This window comes from Mizuhopecten yessoensis, unplaced genomic scaffold, assembly GCF_002113885.1.
Source record: "Mizuhopecten yessoensis strain PY_sf001 unplaced genomic scaffold, ASM211388v2 scaffold4859, whole genome shotgun sequence".
Classification (NCBI taxonomy): domain Eukaryota; kingdom Metazoa; phylum Mollusca; class Bivalvia; order Pectinida; family Pectinidae; genus Mizuhopecten; species Mizuhopecten yessoensis.
In genome coordinates, this window is record NW_018405757.1 from 81,554 (window position 1) to 106,669 (window position 25,116).

The 25,116-nt window shown below is 37.0% G+C and overlaps 1 protein-coding gene across 1 annotated transcript in view; it reads left to right on the plus strand.

Moving 5' to 3' along the window:
• The window catches only part of LOC110449982 (hemicentin-2-like), a 68,909-nt gene that overhangs the window by 34,188 nt on the left and 9,605 nt on the right, over positions 1 to 25,116 (plus strand). Inside the window, exons 6-15 of the mRNA XM_021497176.1 lie at positions 683 to 943; positions 2,010 to 2,273; positions 4,186 to 4,446; positions 5,544 to 5,807; positions 6,743 to 7,024; positions 14,259 to 14,588; positions 16,907 to 17,212; positions 17,397 to 17,537; positions 22,750 to 22,783; positions 23,149 to 23,171. Coding sequence (XP_021352851.1) covers positions 683 to 943; positions 2,010 to 2,273; positions 4,186 to 4,446; positions 5,544 to 5,807; positions 6,743 to 7,024; positions 14,259 to 14,588; positions 16,907 to 17,212; positions 17,397 to 17,537; positions 22,750 to 22,783; positions 23,149 to 23,171 — 2,166 coding nt within the window. The remainder of the gene's footprint in view (positions 1 to 682; positions 944 to 2,009; positions 2,274 to 4,185; positions 4,447 to 5,543; positions 5,808 to 6,742; positions 7,025 to 14,258; positions 14,589 to 16,906; positions 17,213 to 17,396; positions 17,538 to 22,749; positions 22,784 to 23,148; positions 23,172 to 25,116) is intronic.

The following is a 25,116-nucleotide window of genomic DNA, read 5'->3' on the forward strand; positions in this document are numbered from 1 at the left end:
GGCCTGTAGCATGCTGGGATGAAGGGCTACCAAGTTTGTTCAAATGAATGACCTTGACCAACTTTCAAGGTCACAGGGGTCTAATTTCGTAAAATCTTCAAACGACTTCTTCTCAATAACCAAAAGGCCCAGGGTACTGATATTGGGCCTGTAGCATGCTGGGATGAAGGACTACCATGTTAGTTCAAATGAATGACCTTGATCCACTTTCAACCTAATGTCCTTGTTCAACAATCAAGGTCAGAGGCGTCATATGTTTAAGTCTTTTAATAGGTTCTTATGAAATCCTAAGATTACAAGTGTTTGATTAATAACAGGTGAGTGATGCAGGCCCATTGGGCCTCTTGTTTGTTTACAAAATAGGAATTTAAACCAAATGAATATTTCATATCAACATGACTTTACTTCAATACCACATGTCAAAGGTCAAACATGTGATATTGCGTTTACGTACTCAAGGTCTCGCCAATGATACACATAATTCAATCGTAATGTTCTTCCTAATACAACTGTATGTGAGGTGACGTGATACACCTTTTATCAGATAACACTACCTAACCTTCAATCTTATAACCACAAATTCAAAGCATCGAAAATTAAAATTTGAATACTAAACGTGAAAATTACACTGCATGCAGATAACGTTTTATAGAGTACATATACCAATACCTAATTATTTCAGATGGTCCTTCAACTGTAAGTTTGACCCCGTCGACTACATCCTACACTCCTATAGAGGGACAGACTCTCCCTACCGTCACGTGTTCGTCTGACTGTAACCCAGTCTGTACCTACAGCTGGACAAAGGATGGACAGCCCCACACAACAGGGTCAGGTCTCCAGCTCACCAACATACAACGTGGTCGGACGGGCGTGTACAGGTGTACGGCCAGTAACGGTTACGGGAGTCGGACCTCTAGTGACGTCAGTGTCACTGTAAAGGGTATGTATTCATAACAGAGAAATTACTGTCTTGTGATAACTCTGTGTACATATGGAATCTTATTAGCATAGGAATAAAATAGTGTGGATTTTTCATTGCTTGGAGAAATACAAAGTATAATGTATTCAATTACTTCTAAATTAGTTTACAATATACTATATATATAGTGATATAACTAGTCTCATTATAAATCTTTGCAATGTGGTGTTACTCTGACTTGACAAGTATGTGTATCAAATGACTGCTCATGATTTACACTAGAATTTCTTTCAGAGGAATATATTCTTATTACCTCAACCAGTGGATAGCCGTAATACGACGCCGTTAACCGGAAAGCTACATATGTAACATATTCATTTTAAACTCAAAATAAGTCAATTTTGCAGGAAAACGTGGATTTGATATTGTACAAGAAAAATGTTCACACATATAAAAGCATTAGAGTGAAAAGCAAAGCAATTATTTTATTAACTGATACAACTTATCTTTTGATTCCATTGAGTTTTTGTTTCAAACAAAATGGTTTGAAATCGTAACGGTTAATTGTTCAAGGTGAAAGTACTCCCCCTCCCCCCCCCACCGGTAACTCACATTTAGGTGGAAAATTAATTTTTCACTGGATCCATGTATTTTTACCCTTTGAACAAAATAACGCTTCTCTTTGAAAAATCAGTAACAATCATTTGAGGTTACATGAAATATATCGCATTGGTCACACACGATTATAATTAAAACCAAATATAAAGTGTTTTTTTAAATAAGTCTTCAAGTTGAAGTAAAAATACACTTAAGATATATAAAAATATTGAGATAACACAGGACTAAATCAGCTGATGGCTAATTAAAAGTTCATGACTGACAATGATGCCGATAGAAAATATAGTATTGACCCTCATACGTAACTGTGTTTGTATTTAAGCATTGTAATGTGCAATAGCTAAGTTTTTTAGGAATGCACCTGCTATGTATGATACTCCTGCGATCATGGATACTATTTTGACATTTGAAATACCACACAATACGAAACTTCTAGTCAGTTTGTAATGTGTATGTGTTTATCTTGTAGACGGTCCTGGAACTTCTACTTCAATTTCACCACCGGACACTAACTACACCAGGACTGAGGGGAACACGTTACCTAACATCAACTGTACTGCTGACTGTAGACCTGGCTGTTCCTTTGTCTGGACAAAACCTGACAACACCAACTTTACTGCCTCGGCTGTGTTGTCACTGGGACAACTGGACAAGTCAGAACACGGGACATACAGATGTTCTGCTAGGAATGTTGTCGGGGAGTCAACTACAACTGTAACTGTGTCTGTGATGTGTAAGTTACATGTATATACACTGTTAGGAAGCCTGTATTAGTCAATGAAAATGCTAAGCAGTATTTTATTCAAATAAAGCTTTTGATTTTTAGCTTACCTGGTCCGAAGGACTATGGTGAGCTTATGCCATACCACAGCGTCCATTGTCCATCCATCCGTCAACTTTTCCTTTAAAACACTTCTTGTCCTGAACGGCTTAGTGAATTTTAACTAAATTTAATCTGGTGCATTCTTGGGCCAAGGGCTCTCAATTTCCTATAAACGGTGGGTGTGGCCCCCCCTGGAGGGAGAAATGAGGGACCCAATAGGGGAAATAGAAGTTAAACCTTTAAAATCTTTCTTCTACCATAGGGATTAAGGGATTTTATCCTAATTTAGTCTGGAGCATCCTTGGGCCAAGGAAACTCAATTTTGTATAAAGGGTGGGTATGGCCGCCCTGGGGGCAGACGGGTGGGCCGAATATGGGAAATAGAGGTAAAACCTGCAAAATCCTTCTTCTACAGAAGGGATTAAGGGATTTTATCCTAATTTAGTTATGTATTACCAGTGGATGTGACCCCCCTTGGGGGCAGAGGAGCGGGGCTCAGTATGGGAAATATAGGTAAAACTATAAAATCTTTTTTCTACCATAGGTATTTAGGGATTTCATCCCAATTAGGTCTGGAGCATCCTTATGCCAAGGTGATTCAATTTTGTATAAATGGTGGGTGGGCCCCCCAGGGGTTAGAGGAGTGGCCCAAATAGGGGAATGGAGGTAAAATCTTTAAAATCCTTCTTCTAGCGTAGGGATAAAGAGTTTTTATCCTAATGTTCTAATTCACTATGTTCAACCGAACATAAAACATTTATCATATAAAACTCAACAACTGTTTATATATGTGGGAGTGGCCTTCTACGGTCCAATACTTTAATAACTATTTCAATTGTGTATAAACGGTGGGTGTGGACCCAGTAGGGCCAGAGGAGAGGGGCCCAATAGGGAAAATAGAGGTTAAACCTTTAAAACCCTTCTTCTAGAGTAGGGATGAAGGGATTTTATTCTAATTTAGTTTGAAGCCTTCTTAGGCCTAGGGGACTCAATTTTGATTAACAGTGGATGTGCCTCCCCCCCCACCCCCCTTCAATTTTGTATAAATGGTAGGTGGCCCCAAGGGCAGAGGGGAGGGGCAACAAAACAAGGCTTTTGAAAGCCATACTGAAATCTTGGCCTGACGGAAAATAAAGGTTTTGACTGTGGCAGCGAAAGGATTAACTTAACATATCACGAAAAAAATCTGCATTTAGTATGACGTAATAATGTTTCAAATGATATAATTGAGCGTCGGATAAACATTCACATCCTGCACAGGGTAGGTATTTTTGAAGAACGTTGAAATATTTTAAACGCTTTATTATTGTTAAATAACCTTGAAATAATGTAATAATATTGAATATTATTGTAACATTACTTTAAAGTTGCAAATTTTCAAACGTGGTTATAACGTTGAATTAGCATTGATATGATATGAACACCTAACTGACTGGCGTTGTTGTTGCTACGTTTTTGTTAGATTATTGTTGAAAATTTGACGTCATTAAATTGATGTACGTTTGAAAAAAAATTGCTGCAAGAACTACACAGTAAGAAGTATAAATAAGAAATAATTTTCTTATGCATTTTCAAAATAATATATATTGCTACAGAATAGTTCAAATAGTTCAGTTTAAGTTTTCAAATGTCTAGAAGCAATAGAGTTTGTTTGATTCAGATTTACAGCAAAACATGTTTGAGATAGAAAGATTAATTTGTATGTATAAAAATTACCATGTAGAATGAGATTTAACATTATTCCACAAGAAAGAATAAACAGGACAACAAAATCAAATTTCTAGTACGGTATAAGTTTATATTGGTTCGTTTATTGATTTAGACGGTCCTTCCAGTGTGGGGTTGTCACCACCAACTACATCCTACACTTTAACAGAAGGACAGACTCTCCCTACCGTCACGTGTTCGTCTGACTGTAACCCAGTCTGTACCTACAGCTGGACAAAGGATGGACAGTCCCACACAACAGGGTCAGATCTCCAGCTCACCAACATACAACGTGGTCAAACGGGCGTGTACAGGTGTACGGCCAGTAACGGTTACGGGAGTCGGACCTCTAGTGACGTCAGTGTTACTGTAAAGTGTATGTATTCATAACAGAGAAATTACTGTCTTGTGATAACTCTGTGAATATGAAAAATGAAAAAAAAAAATGTGAAAGAACTTGTCATCAATCTTATTAGCATAGGAATAAAATAGTGTGAATTTTTCATTGCTTAGAGACATACAAAAATATAATTTATTTAATTATTTCTTTATTAGTTTACAATATACTATATATATAGTGATATAACTAGTCTCATTATAAATCTTTGCAATGTGGTGTTACTCTGACTTGACAAGTATGTGTATCAAATGACTGCTCATGATTTACACTAGAATTTCTTTCAGAGGAATATATTCTTATTACCTCAACCAGTGGATAGCCGTAATACGACGCCGTTAACCGGAAAGCTACATATGTAACATATTCATTTTAAACTCAAAATAAGTCAATTTTGCAGGAAAACGTAGATTTGATATTGTACAAGAAAAATGTTCACAAACATATAGAAGCATTAGAGTGAAAAGCAAAGCAATTCAATATATTAACTGATACATTTTATCTTTTGATTCCATTGAGTTTTTGTTTCAAACAAAATGGTTTGAAATCGTAACGGTTAATTGTTGAAGATGAAAGCACTTCCCCCGATTACCCACATTTAGGTGGAACATTTATTTTTCACTGGATCCATGTATGTTTATCCTTTGAACAAAAATAACGCTTCTCTTTGAAATATCAGTAACGATCATTTGAGGTTACATGAAATACATCGCACTGGTCACAAACGATTATAATTTAAAGCCAAATATAATTTTTCTTTTTTAAGATAAGTCTTCATTGTGTAGAAATACACTTAAGATATATAAAAACATTGAGATAACACAGGACAAAATCAGGTGATGGCTAATTATAAGTTCATGACTGACAATGTTGCCGATACAACAATATAGTATTGACCCTCATATGTAACAGTGTTTGTATTGAATATGCATTGTAATGTGCAATAGCTAAGTTTTTTAGGAATGCACCTGCTATGTATGATACTCCTGCGATCATGGATACTATTTTGACATTTGAAATACCACACAATACGAAACTTCTAGTCAGTTTGCAATGTGTATGTGTTTAACTTGTAGACGGTCCTGGAACTTCTACTTCAATTTCACCACCGGACACTACTTACACCTGGACTGAGGGGGACACGTTACCGAACATCACCTGTACAGCTGACTGTAAACCTGGCTGTACCTTTGTCTGGACCAAACCTGACAACACCAACTTGACTGCCTCCGCTGTGTTGTCACTGGGACAACTGGACAGGTCACAACACGGGACTTACAGATGCACTGCTAGAAATATTGCCGGGGAGTCAACTACAAGTGTTATCGTTACAGTACAGTGTAAGTAAGCAGTGAGAATGAAAATGACCTTGACCTTCTTTTAAGGTCACATGAGGCAGATATGTCAAACATTTTAAACGACTTCTTCTGAAGAACTGGTAGTTATAAAATCTTAATATTTGGCAGGTGGCTTCCTGGGAAAGAGCCAAACAAAGTTTGCGAATGAAAATGACCTTGACCTACTTTCAAGGTCATAGCGTTCAAATATGTCAAACAGTTCAAACAGCTTCTTCTGAAGAATTAAAAGGCATAAAATTATAATATTTGGCTGGTGACTTCCCGGGATAGAGCTCACCAAAGTTTGCAAATGAAAATGACCTCAACCTACTTTAGAGGTCACAGAGGTCAACAACATTTTAATGGATTTGTTCTTGAGAACTAAAAGGAATGGATTCATAAGATTTGGCTGGTAACTTTTTGGAATAGAGCTAACCAATTTGAGAAGGAAAATGACATTGACCTACTTACAAGATCACAGGGAAAAATATGTCAAGCAACTTCTGAAGAAGAATAAAAAAGCATAGAATCTTATAATAATATTTTGCTGGTAGTTTCAACAGATGGAGCCAACAAAGTTTTCGAGGGAAATATTTTTAGTGCAATATAATATTTAATGAGAATATTTTGCTATGACTGCTTAAATATTCAGGTGAGCGATACAGGCCCTCTTGGGCCTCTTGTTTATAAAAAAAATATGAACAAATTATTTTGTCAGCCGGGTATGTTTCTTCCTCTTGAGGTGAATCGTACATTTTGTTTCTATGATCTCGAAATCACGTTATAAATTATAAACCAGAATTTGAGTAATGATTCAGCTCCTATTCATATCAAAGTTGATTTACACTGGATAAAATTCTTGATCGCCAAATGTTCAAATTCAAAACAAAACTTTATTGATAATGCATAGTTACATAATTAGTTATTCTATATTTCAGTTCCTCCTGAAATAGACAGCCTTGAGTACAACCAAGGTGACGCTGATGTGACGGAACACGGATCCAAGACTCTCATTTGTAAGGTGGAGAGTGTCCCATCGTCTACAATAACATGGTACTACAAAAACAATGGCACAAAACTGTTTACCGCCACAGATGTACTGGAGAGTAACTACACCCTGACTACAGCTGGCTGTCTGGACACAGGATTGTACACATGTTCTGCTAGGAACAGTGTATCTAACACAGCAGTGACCAAGGATATAAGGATCAACGTTTTGTGTATGTTGTATTTTCTTTATTGATTCAAAAACCACGAAATTAATATCTGACCGAATTGATGATTATTCTTGAGTCATTGCTTATATGTATTTTTTTTCTTACTGAGAATACCCCATGTCGACATTATGCTTGAAATAAACTTTTTTTGCAGCGTTTCATAATCACTTGAGCAAACACGATGACCGCCAATCTTAAGCTAGAACCAATAGATTATATGATCGAAAAAGTAAGCAACTGATACACGCACATAATACAAACGGCGATTAATATCTTATTTCCATCGAAATATAGCGGCACATCTATTTTAGTTGATTCAATCACAGATAATATTGTTTCGCCGTAGGTCAAATATGTTTTAAATAACATAGGCAAGTTTTTCGTTAAAATGAATAGTCTTTTTTGAAAAAATAAAAATGGCTTATCTTTCCGTTACCTTCTGCTTCTTGTCTCCAGATTGAGAGTCCTAAGCTCTAAGTCATGACCATATATCCTGTCCGCGAATAAAGAAACTAATGTCAGTGAAATAGGCAAAGGTTGATAAAGTCGTTAAAACCACGTTGCCAGGTTAATAATTTACTCTGAAGCAAGTTCAAAACTCAATGAACTTCTATTATCCATTCAAAATCTATAACTATGTGTTCCTTTCAATAAAAATCGACAAACGTCTCTTCTCGACCATTCAGATCTCGATAATCAGATGTTACGACCGTATCTCTCGACCAGGTGTCAAGCTCACCAGTGCTTCTTTAAAAGTAAACAGGACAAATACATAATTGAAATGGTTTTCCCGACATAACATATTACATCAGTGCTTATTTCGAGGAAGATACTGGGAGTGTTTTCCGTTTTATGGCAATAGTATTGCAGTTTTCGGTGAATTTACTCAAAATGATTAAATCATTTTGAGCTTATGCCATACCGTTGCGTCCATCGTCTGTCCGTCGTCCGTATGTCCGTTCGTCAACAATTCCTTTAAAGGACTTCTTCTTAACCACTGGTTGGAATTAAACTAAATTTGAAGCATCCCTAGGTGGTGGGGATTCAAAATTGTACAAATGGTGGGGCTGTCGAGCCTTCTGAGCAGTTCCCCGAAGACTCATACTTAATTGCTGAGCTCTCTCAGTTTCTGTCCACCCATTCCATGTAGAAACCTGCTCAAAATGTACTATGTAGTCCTGCCAATCACTACTTGATCCATTAAAGGTATCGGGTTGCTTTTCTCTCCGAGAAACCCTAGCCCTACTCTGACCCAAAAATCTATCTCTAGGTGAAAAGGTTGTAGGTGTTAGTGGGATAGTTTCTACCCCTGACACCTTTTGTCTATCTCCGGGTGACGAACATGGAACTTATACACTACCATGCCCCTCTGTATCTCCCTCTGTGCTATCATAATCCCGATCAGAGACTAATTCAGTATCACTATTTTCATCCATATTTATATTGGTAGATCTCTATTAAAAAAAAAGTGCAACAACAACAAAAATATCAACCTAAAAACTTGTAAACTCTAGTAGACAGTCTATTGTTAGAGGCCTTGAATATCTTTCAATAGAGTATCTACAACGTCACAAATACAAATTATAACCAATAAAACTTGTATATAAAATACAACTGATATTTTCCTTAAAACAACCAAGTGATCATGCATCATGCATCAGTACTTACACAACTACATCCAGGTCACGGCACCATTCTGTAATAGGGGGGAGGTCCGGAGAGGGTTTGGCATCCGTTGTCACTCCGTTAAATCCGTTTTGTGATCGTATAGTTTTTAGCAATGGTAACGAGTCGACAACTTCCCCTGCAGTCCACTCTAGACCTCGCCTCTTTCGTCAGGTTACAGACCTGTTTTCACTACAGGTTCGAACGCTGGATGTAGTGGTAATACCAGCCATTGATTCAATAACTCAACAAGGTGTTTAAAATACAAGTAACTGTTTATTAACAAGACGGAATGAATATGTACAACAAGTTTAACAAATACAAAGCATAGCATTAGTGCCAAACAATGACAACTAATGTTAAGAAACCCAATCCCTACGTAGAGTAATGACCTATCCTACCTAACAGTACTACCAGTAGACTACGACCACGTGCTCCTAGCTCCCTATAGATCTACAGCGAACCACCATGTATCGATGCCTAAGCCCAAAGCCCCTGACTATCCCTTAATACATGTACTGTAGTTCCTATAGCACTCTATATATCCCAGGAACGATAACTTCATGTAGTCCTACGGTATTGGTACTGTTAGCAGCACCTCGGCCCATGTTTTGCACTGTTAACAGCGCATGAGGCGGTAATGTTCTCCTCACCAGGAGAAGTGGGTCGGCTCACCGACCCTGTCAAGACACTGATCCCCGCCCGGACCCGCTGTTTTATACCCCCTGCTCCCCCCACCAAATAGCCTCGAAGATGAGTGATCAACTGTTAATCTCGAACCCAGCCTCATCATCTAAAAGCATGTGAGCAAGGAGCGGGAACCTATTCCTGTTATTACTATCACCCACTTCCGGCCGTCTCAAAAGTGTAAACACACAGATTTCAGCACCGGTATCGTAGCAGCTGATCGCCAGGAATCCTACACTGAACGAAAAGCCCTACCCTACATAAGGGTTAATAACACAGAGAGTAACAGAGCCCTGTCTCTAAATCATAAACAACAAGTATACTTAACAAAGTAATACAAATGTGAGAAGTAAACAACCTACCCTCCCACAAAGTATTGAAGTTCAATCATTTGTTGTCTCTGGGACTTTTGTAAAGAAGAAAGAATTGAATATGAACATGTGATGATGTGCATGTGTCAAAAATAATCGGGCATATATATATATATAAGCACAATATCACATCATTTATTGAATAATTTATAAAAGACCATGAAAGTTTATTATGAGACATAAATGCCCAACTTAAGTCAGCAAGTACTGTAACTGTCCTCATTAAGCTTCTGATGGTGGCGGATAGGGTCACAATCTTCTGGCAATTCAGGAGGGATTATACTGAAAAATATTAATGATCAAGTTAACTCGGTAACAAAGTAAAGGAAAATGTAATAGTTTATGAATTGCTTGTCAGGTTTGAATAAATTAAGTAATTATACATACATCTAGATATATAATATACACAACAAGGTTTAAAATTGAAGCTATCAGATCAACAGCACTTAAATAAATTTTGGTATGAAAACTGAAATAAAGGCCATGCCTAAATATATATATGGCGGAACACCGGTCTCATTTTCATTGTACCTCGGGAGTAATACAAACAGTTTTTAAACAAAGGGACATAACTCTATAATTGGGAGAGGACCTCCGATTTATATTCTGTATTGTATAAAAGGTATCACTTAAATTGGTGAAGTAATGTGGAAAGAGTAGTGAATCTATTTTTTAAACAAAAGGAAAAATATTTCTATTAATATGGGAGTTGACTTTATATATAATTCACAAATCGTCAGTTAGAATGAAATGCTTATTAAGTATATTGGTGCAGTACTTTGAGAGGAATAGTGTGAACAAGTCAAACAAGGGGACATAACTCTATAATGAAGGGAGGGAACATCACCTCTTTGTTACAAATGCAAGTATCAGTTAAGTATTTTGAATACGTCTGAAGTAAATATGTGTAGGAACAATGAGAGGCCTACACACCCTAAATCTAGGATAATGCAATTGGCCATAATGTTTAGAAAGGTAAAGAAAAAAGATCAGGGCTCATAACATTGAAAGTGTTCAGCTGCAGACCCAGAATTTAGTTTGTATGTGCTAAGATAATATTGCTAGGATATGTACGACCACATATCCCCTTTGCATGAGCTGGTGACCAAAAATTAAATGAAAATTACCATCTGTGACGTCCATATCTTTCTGTTGGTTTAATGAAGGTCCTTCAGCATCTGAAGGGTCTAAGTGAAAGAAAATCAAGAAATAAGTATATATCCTGCTGTTTCACATAATCAAACTATTTGATTAACAGAGCAAATGAAAGTAGAAATGATGAGCAACAACACCACTGAATCCGGTACAAGATGTTATGTTTGATTTACATCCTACGATTAACAATCAAGAAACATCTTGAACTTAAAGTGAAAGAATGATAATATTTCATACCAATAATGAATAGAGAGGTTAACAAGATTTCCCATATGGTAAACCAAAATAAAATAATTTCTTTATTTGTTATAAAATATGTACTGAAAAAATGAAGACACTGGCAAAACAAATCAATTTTCGGAGTGTATGCTATAACAGGGGGTCGAGCGTCCGAGGCGTTTTGCGCCAGGGAAATTAAAGGATGAAGAGAACTTTTTTTTTTACTAGACCCTAGAAGAAATCTCACGTATCCTGGGAAATCCTTTCAGTCTGAATACTAACAAGTTAAGTCTGACTTTTTATGTGAATAATATCAACTTTTGTACTTCACTTTGTTGATTTTGATTACCAACAAAAACCTTTTAAGATTTTTCAATGTGTATAGACATATATAACAAAACTATATTTTATTTAGGTAAGTCAGGAAGATTTGATTAAATCTCTGTTCTCTATTTATACCCTCCCCCCCCTTTCTCTCCCCCTCCCCGAATCCTCGATTTCACTGTGACATAGTTCATCAATTTGTTTGTTTCTTAATGTATATCATCTTTTCATGCCATCACGTGACCTATTTTGAGAAGTCATCTATAAGTTTCAAAATCCTACTGACTAATCAATCATATTTATAAAATATTTTTAAACTAAAAAATATATTTTATCAGGCTAAAATGTTCAAGAAGACTTTTTTTCCTTTCCTTTTTTTCTGATTGATACAGACAGTCCATAATGATCATAAAATAAAATATTGAAAATATATGATAAAAAGAAAATCTTGAAAGTTTAAGTGTACATAGACTGTATGAAAATTAGATTATGATGTAACATGATGAAAATAACTAAGCAAGGTACAGGTCTGCTGTTATTATTGGAATAATATATCAGAAGAAAATCTGTGATGATCTGCAATTAATTGAACCTGCAATTTTGAAGAAAAAGAAAAAAAAAATGTCATTTAAATATAAGGAACAATATTTCGATGGAGTCAATTGAGAAAAATCCAAAATCATAAACCAAAAGCCAAAGTAAAATGTGAAAGAAAACAAGTAATTTTAACATTTAATATAACATTATTTCACACACATACTATTTTATAGGTGTAGGCCTATATGTTTGTAGTAAGAATTAATTTCAAAACGTTGAACTACCCTAAAACGTTAAAATAATATCACTTAAAAAAGTTTTGACGATTATCAGCACGCCGAAATTTTGAAAACAATAGGGCCTACCAACATTTAAAACGTTAAACTGTTATTGTATTACACCCCAAACTCCAAACGGATGCATAGAGACCTGTGTAGTCAAAAACATTTAAAACTTGCCTCAAAACTTCTAAAATTTTCGAAGTGGGTGCCACATTGATAAAATTAGAGTCCAAATGGGGCACATTTGAGAAATACTTTAAAAATACCCCGTAAGTAGAGGTACATTTTAGACATGCCTCAATGTATCATTTTTTAGTCTGGGAAGGACTCGATCCTGACCACTGCTGGTCACATATTGTTTGCTCCGTACACAGTGTGCCTATAGGCGTACCATTCAGATGGAATTAGTGATTGAAACAATAGTGAAACACTAATTAATTAATTGGGCAGTGAATTCACCAGGATGTGGCAGCTAGATGGTCACTTTTACCTATGTTACAGCTATATACTGACACAGGGCACATTTTTGTAAGATATTGACAGAACAACTGGCATTGTTTTGCGCCAAAAAGTTGCCAGAACTATTTTAATATTGTCAAAATATTATCATTTTTGAATTTGGTGCTATTGGCGACCGCTGACGAGAACCCTGCACTATTGTTTTCGCTTTGTAACTAATCACGTAAGAAGAAACAACGTAATCACGATTTGTTCAGAAGGGAATTAATTCAAACTTTACTTAAATGTCTTGGTGCAAAATATGTTGAAATGCTAATTGTGAATTTACCTGAATGATGATAACGTCGGTAAAACACGTTGTCATGTAAATGGCGTACTCCAAGGTAAGCTGTTATGTTAACAACGTCGTTAAAGAAAACGCCGTTAGTTTGACAACGTAATGTAAAGAGTCTGAACAAGTTTAAGACCGTAAAGAACACGTCGCCAGCTGGTTTCATACCAAAGGACCCTGTAAGCTTGATAACGCACTCTATTGTAAGCTGTACGCTCCATTAGGTCGACTGAACCCGACCGCAAACTCGAAAACATAATTAAGTGTAGCTAACACGGTTCATTATGTCAATAAAAGCACACCATTAGCTTCATAACGTTACTAATATTACCCCTTTGAGAAAAATCTAGGAATCTGATTGGTTAAAAACTACAGTGTACCAAACCGCATTCGTAAATCTCAGGGGGTATACAAAAATCTCAGGGGGTTTACGGTCATGTCACGTGATTCTCGGCAGTAATACGGTGGAATCACGTGATTTTACAAGGGGTATACGGGTCATGTGTCTTTGTATCTTGCGGCAACAGGAGACAACTCACATTCGTCGTCTGCTTCGCTGTTTACAAAATGGCAAAACGTTTCGCTTCGCATACTGATGAGGAAATACTCGCCAAAAGGACTCAAAGGGGTAATAAATTTGTTGCACAGATTTTTGGCAGGGTATACAGGATGGGATGACCCTACAGGATTTCATATTTTCTTTGAACTATCGGCCTCAGGAAATACGAAACCCTTAGGGTCATACTATCCCGTATACCCTGTCAAAAATCCGTGTAACTAATATTACGGTAAAGAAAACAGTGAATACAAGGTGTTATATTTTCGTCCACACTTTTTAGAAATGAAAGAAATATCAGAACTAAATCCATTTTATAAATTGATCAATACAAATGTAAAAGCTTTCTAAATGAAATTGAAAGTTCTCAAATAGAATCATTATGACAAGTTTAGGTTGGTAGTAGCTCCACGGAATCGTTTGACGTCAAGGTATATTCACAAAAAAAAAAAGTTTCCTTATCATTATACTATCTTAATGGCACTAATTATATATTAAATCATATTTGCATGTATGTGAGTTGATTTGTGGTAGTATGCGTGTCTATATATATATATATATATATGTGTGTGTGTGTGTGTCTACATGTGTGGGATACTAGAGCAATACATAGTCTTATTTTGTGTCTTTTTTTAAATTCCATCCCATCTAGGTTCGCCGCGCCTTGATCCGAGAGTGTTCACAGACCAAAAGATGGGGTTGGCTACTCATGATAATCTAACTATGAATGCCATGTTTCTGTCAAACCCGGAACCCTCATCATTCATATGGACTTTCCAAAACTCTTCAAATAGTTCTTTTACTGAGCTAAACAACGGGACAGACAACTTTGTTATACATAATACACCTTTTACATCGAACCTGTCAGCTTTGTCAATGGGGACACGTACGAACATGCAAGAGGCCTGGTTTGGATTATATAATGTAACGGCAATCAACAGTGAGGGCAAAGGGACACTCACTTTCACAGTTGCTGCTACAGGTAAATCAATAATTTTAGCACAAAACCTTCATTTTGAGTATGTTCCAGTCGCTTTGCCTTGTTTTTCTCTTGGCGTTTTTGTTGTGTGCTGATAGTGTATATAGAACCATATCTAGTGCAGGCGTAGTATGTGTTGAGGAAGATCACTCATATACTTCATATTAAAATATCTTTTTTAAAATATGCTTTAAACATGCGGTATCAATTTTATCAACACATGCAAATTGACATTGTGAAAGCAGTCCTGATGGCTAGACGTTCTGTCTTAATTTAATATGTATTTACATAATCAAATCCTGATTTTTTATATTTTTTGGCAAAAGACGAAAACATGAAAAATGATTTGGGATATGTAGTTTTTACGTTGTTTGAAGCTTAGGTCTTTCCTCCGTTCTTGAAATTGTTTTTATTATTCGCATGTAATGTCATGCATTTTGCCCAAAATGTAATTTAAGCCATGGAGAGAAATTGTGTCGTGCACATGAAACTAAGGAACCTATAAATATTTTCTATTCCACTGATCATCAAACTGATTGATACTCGTTCAAATAGACAAATGCAAGTTTCTTCTAGCCTTTACAGGTTCATTAATTTTTATCCATTACCTTTATTTTTGTTTCTTTACAAACTATAAATAAACCATGAGCCTTTTTCCAAGTGCGCTTACATATGAATGTGAACGTTTGTTTCCACCATAACTTAAGGTCACTTTTACTGATTTCTAAATATTTTTCATTTCAGGTAAAGTGGTTGTCTTTTTATCACTTTTCAATATATTAAGTTTGTGATGTTTTATTAGGGCCCTGTATCGGAGATACGGGTGCCCTATAGTAATCTGTCTGCCTGTCTGTCTGCCTGTCTGTCTGTCCCTCCACAAATTCTGTTCCTGGCTGATAACTTTGGTATTTATTGACCGATGAACATGAAACTTGATCAAGATGTTCAGTACACAAAAATACACATTGAGGTAAAAAATCAAGGTCAAAGGTTGAGGTCAAATTTTAAATCTTTTCACTGATGAATATTTTGTTATGACATCATGAAGCAAAGTTGATAAGAATTAAACAAGGAGTCAACTGTCTAAAGGTCAAGGTCACCGGGTTAGGGGTCAAGGTCAAATTTTGTAGCTTTTCACTGGTGAACATTTTCCAATGACATTATGAAGCAAAATTGTTCGGAATTAAACAAAGAAACACACTGAGGTAAGAAGTCGAGGTCAAAGGTCAAGGTTGTTAGATTCAAAGGTCAAGGTCAAATTTGCATCTTTTCACTGATGAACATTTTGTAATGATATTAAGAAGCAATGTTGACCAGAATTAAACTCGGAGTAAACTGACCAAAGGTCAAGGTCATCGGGTCAGGGGTTAAGGTCAAATTTTGTAGCTTTTCTTTTGTGAACATTTCACTATGACATTATGAAGCAATGTTGTTCGGAATCAAACAAAGAGAAACACTGAGGTAAAAAGTTGAGGTCAAAGGTCAAGGTCATTAACTTCAAAGGTCAATGTCAAATTTGCATCTTTTCACTGATAAACATTTTGTTATGACATGATGAAGCAAAGTTGATCAGAATTAAACAAGAAGTCAACTGACCAAAGGTCAAGGTCATTGGGTCAAAGGTCGAGGTTAAATTTTGTACCTTTTCCCTGATGAACATTTTGTTATGACATTATGAAGCAATGTTGTTCAGAACTTAATACAGAGTCAACTGACCTTAAGTCCAGGTAATGGGGTCCAAAGGGTCAAGGTCAAGTTTTGTATTTTTCACTGATGAACATTTTGTTATGATATCAAGAAGTAAAGTTGGTTGGAATTAAAGAATAAGTCAACTGACCAAAGTTCAGGGTCACTAGGTTAATGGTCAAGGCCATTTGGGTCAAAAGGTCAATGACAAAGTGGATCTCTGACTTTGACTCTGGCTCTTGATGTAGGAGGTATATATAAGGTGAAATAAAACAAATCAAAGCTAACAAATGAGTATTGCACCGGTATTTACATTTCTGTTAGCCCAGCAAATATGTAGGTGGAAGGAAACAAGACTCGCATCATAGTACATGTAAAATGTATATTTTGCTTCCTTGCGAGTCCAAATGTCAAACGTCAAGCTCAGCTATATGGGCAGATTGCTCCTTGATGATAATGGGGGATATATTGCCACAAGACGGGGCCCTCACTGACCTGTCAGTGTTCTAGTTCAATACACTTTTTGCTGAACATTGTAATCCTATATAGATAGGAAGCTTAATCCAAATTATGAAAAGAATTTCCTATCCATCTAAATGTTTCCTATAAGCACCTCCAATTTGGTATTTTGTCAGGAAAACCAAACCCCCCGTATGAAGGTTCAGCTGTATGTCCAAATACAAATAGTGCCATCTTAAGCTGGAGATCGGCATTCAACGGGGGAGATGACCAGACATTCGCTGTTGGAAGAAGGCAAAGTGAAAAGGACCACTTTGTTATTGATCAAACCCCCCCAAAAATCCTGGACCCGGGGCAGCACCAAATCATCAATATAACAGTATTTGGGCTGACGCCTGGTACACAGCATTTTTTCACAGTATATGCTGTGAACAATTTTGGGAACTCAACATTTAAAAAGGACGTAAACTGCACTACAAAAGGTGACTAGGAGCATTTCCGCTTCAATATACATTTACGTTATGAAAATTAAATAAAAAAATCAGCCTTAAAAAGAACATATTTTAATGAATTTGCTCTTTATTGTGAAGCAACTTGATTTTCAATTTTTGACCTGCATTTGTTTTACTTATTTAACGTACATTTTTTGTCTATATCTTGAATCAGTTACAGAATCCTCCCCTGAGAACTCTCCTTTAGGAGCAATACTTGGCGGAGTGGGTGGATGTGTGGTTGCTATCATTGTTATAGTTGTTATAGTTGTCATCATTAAAGCGAGGAGAAAGACATCTGGAAAAAGCACAAGAGGTAAAATACAGTAGATGATATTTTAAATGTGTCCCCTATCTGGACCTTCCTTTGTCATTTTCCTCCTGTGGACAAATACATTTCTACACTCACAATTTTAGGCCTGTAACTTGCTGATAGTATGGGCTATGGTGATTTTTTTAGCTCACCTGGCACAAAGTGCCAAGTGAGCCTATGGCATGGCGTGGCGTCCGTTGTCCATCCGTCCGTCATCCATACATCCGTCCGGCGTCAATATTTCACTTTAAACGACTTCTTATTAATAACCAAAAGGTCTAGGGTGATGATATTTGGCCAGCAGCAAACTGGGATGAAGGGCTACAAAGTTTGTTAAAATTTATGACCTTCACCTATTTTCAAGGCCACAGGGTGACGTCAATTGTCTTAAAAAACAACAACCGACTTCTTCTTAATAATCAAAAGGCCTAGGGTGATGATATTTGGTCAGAAGCAAACTGGGATGAAGGGCTACAAAATTTGTTAATATTAATAACCTTCACCCATTTTCAAGGTCACAGGGGTCAAATATGTTAAAAACTTTAAACATCTTCTTCTCCATAACCAAACTGCCCATAGAGATGATATTTGGCCAGTAGCATGCTTGTGTAAAGGGCTACCAAGTTTATTCAAATGAAAGACCTTCAATTATATTCAAGGTCACAGGGGTCAAATATGTTAAAATCTTTAAACAACTTCTTCTCAATAACCAAAATGCCCAGGATGATGATATTTGGCCAGTAGCATGCTGAGATGAAGGGCTACAAATTGTGGTCAAATGAATGACCTTCACTTATATTCAAGGTCACATGGGTCAAATGTGTTAAAATCTTGAAACAACTTCTTCTCAATAACCAAAATGCCCAGGGTGATGATATTTGGCCAGTAGCATGTTGGGGTAAAGGGCTATCAAGTTTGTTCAAATGACTGACCTTCACCTATATTCAAGGTCAAAGGGGTCAAATATATGAAAAACATTAAATAACTTCTTCTGAATAACCAAAATGCACAGGGTTATGATATTTGGCCAGTAGCATGCTAAGATGAAGGGCTACAAAATGTGTTCAAATGAATGACCTTCACCCATATTCAAGGTCACAGGGGTCAAATATGTTAAAAACTTTGAACAACTTCTTTTGAATAACCAAAAATGCCCAGGGTGATGATATTTAGTCAGTAGCATACTAGGATCAAGGGCTACCAAGTTTGTTTAAATGTACGACTTTGAATCATATTCAAGGTCACAAGGAGCAGATATGTTCAAAATATATAAATAATTATAAACAACTTATTCTGAATAACAAAAAGGCTCAGGATGTTGATATTTAGTTATTAGCATGCTGGGATCAAGGACTACTATGTTTGTTAAAGTGAATGACTTTGACTTATATTCAAGGTCGCAGGGGTCAAATTTGTTTAAAATCTTTAAACAACCTCTTCTGAATAACCATGGGTCCCAGGATGTTGATACTTTGCATGTTGCATCCTGAGATGAAAGGCTATACAATAATGACTTTTCTCGACTTTCAATCACAGGGGTGAAATGTTAAAAAAAAAACCAGGTTCTTTTGAATTTTTTTTAATCATAAATACTGATATTTTATTTTGCCTTTAGCTTTATTTTAGATCACTTTTAAGGTTACAAGTGTGAGATTTATACCAGGTGAGTGATGCAGGCCCATTGGGCCTCTTGTTTAAATACCTCACTTTTAACCATTCGATATAAGAGGGATTAATGAGCCCAGGGTACTGATTTTGGGCCTATAGCATGCTGGGATGAAGAGCTACCATGTTTGTTCAAATGAATGACCTTGACCCTCTTTCAAGGTCACATGGTTCAAATGTCTATATAAATCTTTTAAACAACTTCCTCTGAATAATTAAAAGACCCATGGTACTGATATTGATTCTGTAGCATGCTGGGTTAAAGGGCTACAAAGTTTGTTCAAATGAATGACCCTGACCAACTTTCAAGGTCACATGGTCAAATTTGTTAAAATCTTTAAACAACTTCTTTTCAGTTACTAAAAGGCCCAGGGTACTGATATTGGGCCTATAGCATGCTGGAATGAAGGGCTACCAAGTTTGTTCAAATGAATGACTGTGACCAACTTTTAAGGTCACATGGGTCAAATATGTTAAAGTCTTCAAACAACTTCTTCTCAATAACCAAAAGGCCCAGGGTACTGATATTGGGCCTGTAGCATGCTGGCATGAAGGGCTACCAAGTTTGTTCAAATGAATGACCTTGAACCAATTTCAAGGTCACTTGGGTCAGATGTCCTAAAATCTTCAAACCACTTCTTCTCCGTAACCAAAAGGCCCAGGCTACTGATATTGGACCTGTAGCATGCTAGGATGAAGGGCTACCAAGTTTGTTCAAATGAATGACCTCGACCCACTTTCAAGATTACGGGTCAAATGTCGTAAAATTTTCAAACCACTTCTTCTCAATAACTAAAAAGCCCAGGGTACTGATATTGGGCCTTTAGCATACTTGAATAGGACAACCATGTTTGTTCAAATGAATGACCTCGACCCACTTTCAACCTAATGTCCTTGTTCTACATTCAAGGTCACAGGCATCATATGTTTCAATCTTTTGATAGGTTCTTTTGAATCAAAGACTGATATTCTGCCTGTAGCTGTATTTTAGTCCACTTTAATATTACAAGTGTGAGATTTTTACCAGGTGAGTGATGCAGGCCCATTGGGCCTCTTGTTTTAAATATTGCAAAGGCAGATTTTGTTTTTTGTTTTGGTATTTCACTACATTTCAAACATTCCAAATTGTATATTTTATAGTTATTGTTAAGGTGTAAAATAAATAGTTTTGGTCATCTTCATAATCCCCAAGGTAATTTTTCTCTTCATTTCTAATGATGTCAAATAATAAACATTTCCACAGAAGATCATCAGATAAAGGAAGTTCTACATGTAATAATATAAACACAATTACAATTGCAAAACAGATGACATAGGGAATCTGTATTTGTACAAAAATGACATTTTCCATCAGATTGATGCTTCATTTTTAGCTCATCTGTCCGAAGGGCAAGTGAGGTTATGCCATGGCGCGTCCGGCGTCCGTCATCCGTCAACTTTTCCTTAAAAATCGCTACTTGTCATAAACGACTGAGCATAATTTGACTAAATTTAGTCAGCAACATCCTTAGGGGAAGGGGAACAAGTTTTGTATAAACCGTGGGTCTTGCCCCCAGGGGCTTCAGGGGCGGGGCCCTGTATTGGAAATATAGCAAATATTTAAGATCCTTCTTCTTCTGAAGGAATGAAGGATTTGTTCCATATTTGGTCTGAAGCATCCTTGGGTAAAGGGGAAGCCATTTTGTATCAACCGTGGGTCTGGCCCCCAAGGGGCCTGAGGGGCGGGCCCAATGGGAACACATAGTAAATTCTTTAAAATCCTTATTCTTCTGTACGAATGAAAGGATTTGTTCCATATTTGGTCTGAAGCATTCTTGGGTAAAGGGGAACACATTTTGTATAAACCGTGGGTCTGGCCCCACACGGGCCTGAGCAGCGGGGCCCAATAGGGGAAATATAGCAAATTCTTTAAAATCCATCTTCTTATGTGGGAATGAAAGGATTTGCTCCATATTTTGTCTGAGGCATCTTTTTGTGAAGGGGAACCAATTTTGTATAAACCGGGGTCAGGCCCCCAAGGGGCCTGAGAGGTAGGGCCAAATATGGGAAACATAGCAAATTCTTTAAAACCCGTCTTATTCTGTAGGAATGAAAGGATTTTTTTCCATATTTGGTCTGAAGCATCCTTTGGTGAAGGGGAACCAATTTTGTATAAACCGGGGTCTGGCCCCCAGGGGTCTGAGGGGTATGGCTAAAAGTGGGCAATATGGCCGTATTGCTACAAACAACTTCTTCTGTAGAACTATGCACTGGATATGAACTATATTTGACTGGAAGCATCCCTAGGTGGTGGAGATTCAAAGTGTACAAATGGTTGGGCTGACCCCCCAGGGATCTAAGGGGGGGGGGGGGGGAAATAGGGGTCAATTTGGCTGTATTGCTACAAACGGCTTCTGTAGAACTATGCACTGGATATCAACCATATTTGACTGGTAGCATCCCTAGGTGGTTGGGATTCATAATTGTACAAATGGTTGGGCTGACCTCCCAAGGGGCTGAGCGGCGGTGCCAAAAGGGGTCAATTTGGCTATATTACTATAAAAGACTTCTTCTGTATAATTATGCCATGGATATGAAATATAAATGGGAGGCAGGGATTCAAAATTTACAAATGGTGGGCCTGACCCCCCCACCCCCCGTGCTAAGGGGTGGAGCCAAAAAAAGTTTATTACATAGAAATGGTTGAGATCCCCAAGTTATAACCATATATACAATTGTCGAATATAAAGAGATGTATATACATTTGCTTCCAGGATGGCCTAGGGTCTGGCCCCACCCTTTGAGACATAGTCCCGTGGTCTTAACTTTGAAACGGTTGAGATCCTCACCCCAGAACTAGATATACAAATGCTTGGCATAAAGAGACAAAAGTAGTCATGGTATTAGAATAGACCCTGGGGTCTGACCGAACCCCTAGGGACCTAGTTTCTTAGTCACAGCTTGGAAACAGTTGAGATCCCCACCCTATAACCATACATATATACAATTGCTGAGTATGATAAGATGAATGCACATATGCTTCCATGATGGCCTTGGGGTCTCCCCCACCCTTGGAGACTTAACCCCTGGGTCATAACTTTGAAATGGTTAAGATCCCCACCACAAGACTTTAAATACAAATGCTGGACAAAAAGAGACAAATGCAGTCATGATATTCAAATTGATCCTTGGAAACAGTTGAGATCCCCTCCCCATAACCGAAGGGCAAGTGAGTTTAATTATGTCATGTCATTGGCTGGTAGTTTCAACAGATGGAGCTGCCAAAGTTTGCGAGGGAAATATTTGTAGCGCAATTTAATATTTAATGAGAATATTTTGCTATGACTGCTTAAATATTCAGGTGAACGATACAGGCACTCTGGGCCTCTTGTTTACTATCTGCAGCGTGTTTAGTTTTGATCAAAATAGTTCCCCATGCAGTTTTGTGTCTCAATATTTCTTATTTTGTCTTACAAATTTAAGCTGACCAGAAAGATTTGATAAAGAAAGATTTCAATAACAAAAAACACTTAAATGGTGTTTTTTTTAAAAATTAAGTATTTTTTTTCAGATGATGATACTGAGATGATTCCAAGGGATAGAAGGTGAGTGTTTGACCTGGTAATTTTGGTGCGCTTTTTTTTTGTTTTTTCGTTTAGTTCAGTCAGCATTCATGTATACATTCTGAAGTGCAAAAGATAGATTTTAAATAAATAAAGTGATGAGTTACATTATCAATTATGGTAAAAACTGGTGTCAAAGAAATTGTAGTTGCATCAGTAAATTAATAAAGGCGGTCCCAAGTTTGTTCTGTTTGAAGAATAACAATAATATTGATATGTTCATGCCAATGACTTAGTTTTTGACAGTCACGAAACACCTAATTTTGTTCTATGGATTCAATTTTGATTGCGTGAATTAAATCACAAAAGTTTGTATATTAAAAAGTAGTGACTATTATTTTTTACAGATCCGTCGAAGATGATAGTTCAGGTAATTTATAATTTTGTTTTATTTTCCGTCTGTTATATTATTACTATCACAAAACAATAATAATTTGAAGTTGTTCACATATCATTAGAATATGAAATTGTGTCTTTAAACTTTTTGAAGAAGCAACCATAGTAATCTAGCAGCCAAAACCAGGTACGCTTTTGCCATGGCGTGGCATCAGACATCACTTGTTAAAGATATTACATGTCAATACTAGCCTGATTAATAGTTATACGTTTGTATTACTACTATACTATCTTGAATGTAATACAGGGAAAATGCCTATTAGTTCGTATTAATGAAACGGTACCGCGAAAACATTTCGTTCCGAACATAGCCGAAACAATGCAGTCGATGTGGAACCGATGCGATACGATTCTTGACATAGCAGGATTTGTGCTTGTTATAAATTTAGAAATAATGTATAGTTAATGCACAAATGAAACAATCCCTTACTATGTAAGTACATTTATACACAGAATTATCAATATTTTCATCCCCAAAGATAAATGATCATTTTGTTTTGCTATACTAAGATAACTTTGACTGTATTTAAACGAACAACTTGACCCATAGTTCAGTACGACTTCAGGAAAATTGAACGTTCATATCTATATATGTGCCAAACATATATGTGTAAGTTGTTAACTATATATACTACTCACATTTTGCTAAGGATCGCTTATATTTTTGGGCTTATGTGAAAATAAATATTTTATTTGGTTTATATTGAGATTATTTTTAAAAATTGATTGTTCCTTAAATTCATCAGCATGCAAAATTTCCAACAATTGTAATAACAGTCGGAAAATGAGCAACAGGAACTTTAAAATTGGTAACAACGAGGTATTCACTAAAAATCTTAATTTGAACAATACTCATCCTAAATAACAGAAACTGTTTTAGTGTGATGACCATCAATTACAGCTTCACAACGTCTGTGCATGCCCCTAATGAGATCGCGTATCCGGTTTTGTGGGATATGTTCCACTCAACTACCAAAGTTATTCCCAGCTCCTCGAGCGTTCTTGGCTGAACTTTTCTGGCAGAGAGAGAGAGAGAGAGAGAGAGCTGTCTGCAGCATGTCCCAAACATGATCGATGGCATTTAGATCCGGCGAGCGGGCTGACCAATCCATTTGTTGAATAGTCTCTCGCTGTAGATACTGCACAGTCACTCTTGATCTATGCGGCCTAGCATTATCGTCCATACCGATGAAGTCAAGGCTGATAGCGCCAGCGTAGGGTCTGACATAGGCATCAAGGATTTCATCGCAGTAATTACGGGCCGTAACAGTACCATTATAGAAGACATGGAGGTAAGTTTTCCCACGAAGGCTTATGCCTCCCCACACCATCACTGAACCTCCGCCATATCAGTCATGTTCCACAAAGTTACCTGCTTGTAACCTCTCCCCAGGTTGTCTCCATACTCTAACGCGCCTGTTGATGAAGTCGAGACAGAATCTGGACTCGTCTGTAAAGAGAACCGATTCCCATTCCTGAAGAGTCCAAGTGCTTTGAGCTTGGGCCCAATCTAATCAGTCCCTTACATGGCGGGCAGTACAGAGAACTTGTATTGTTGGTCTATTTGACCTTAAACCAGCAACATGAAGACGGTTCCTAACTGTATTTAGGCGGTCATTTTGTAAAGCTGTGGTAGTCTGGAACCTGTGACGCGTTGTGGACCGAGAATGACCTCCTACATGACGTCTGGAAGGGTTTCCGTTAGTTTGGAAACGATTCCACATTCTTGCCACCACACTTTGAGACACCCAATGGTCTGCTGCAACCTGACGTTGAGACCAGCTAGCTTGCAGTATTCCCATGCCCCTATTCATTTCACCGTCATTTAACCGTTGTCTGGTTCGTCTTTGTGTCATTTTAAAACAAAAACATGCAAAGAATATTCATCAAATTGATTTCCTTAACAATTTAAACAACCT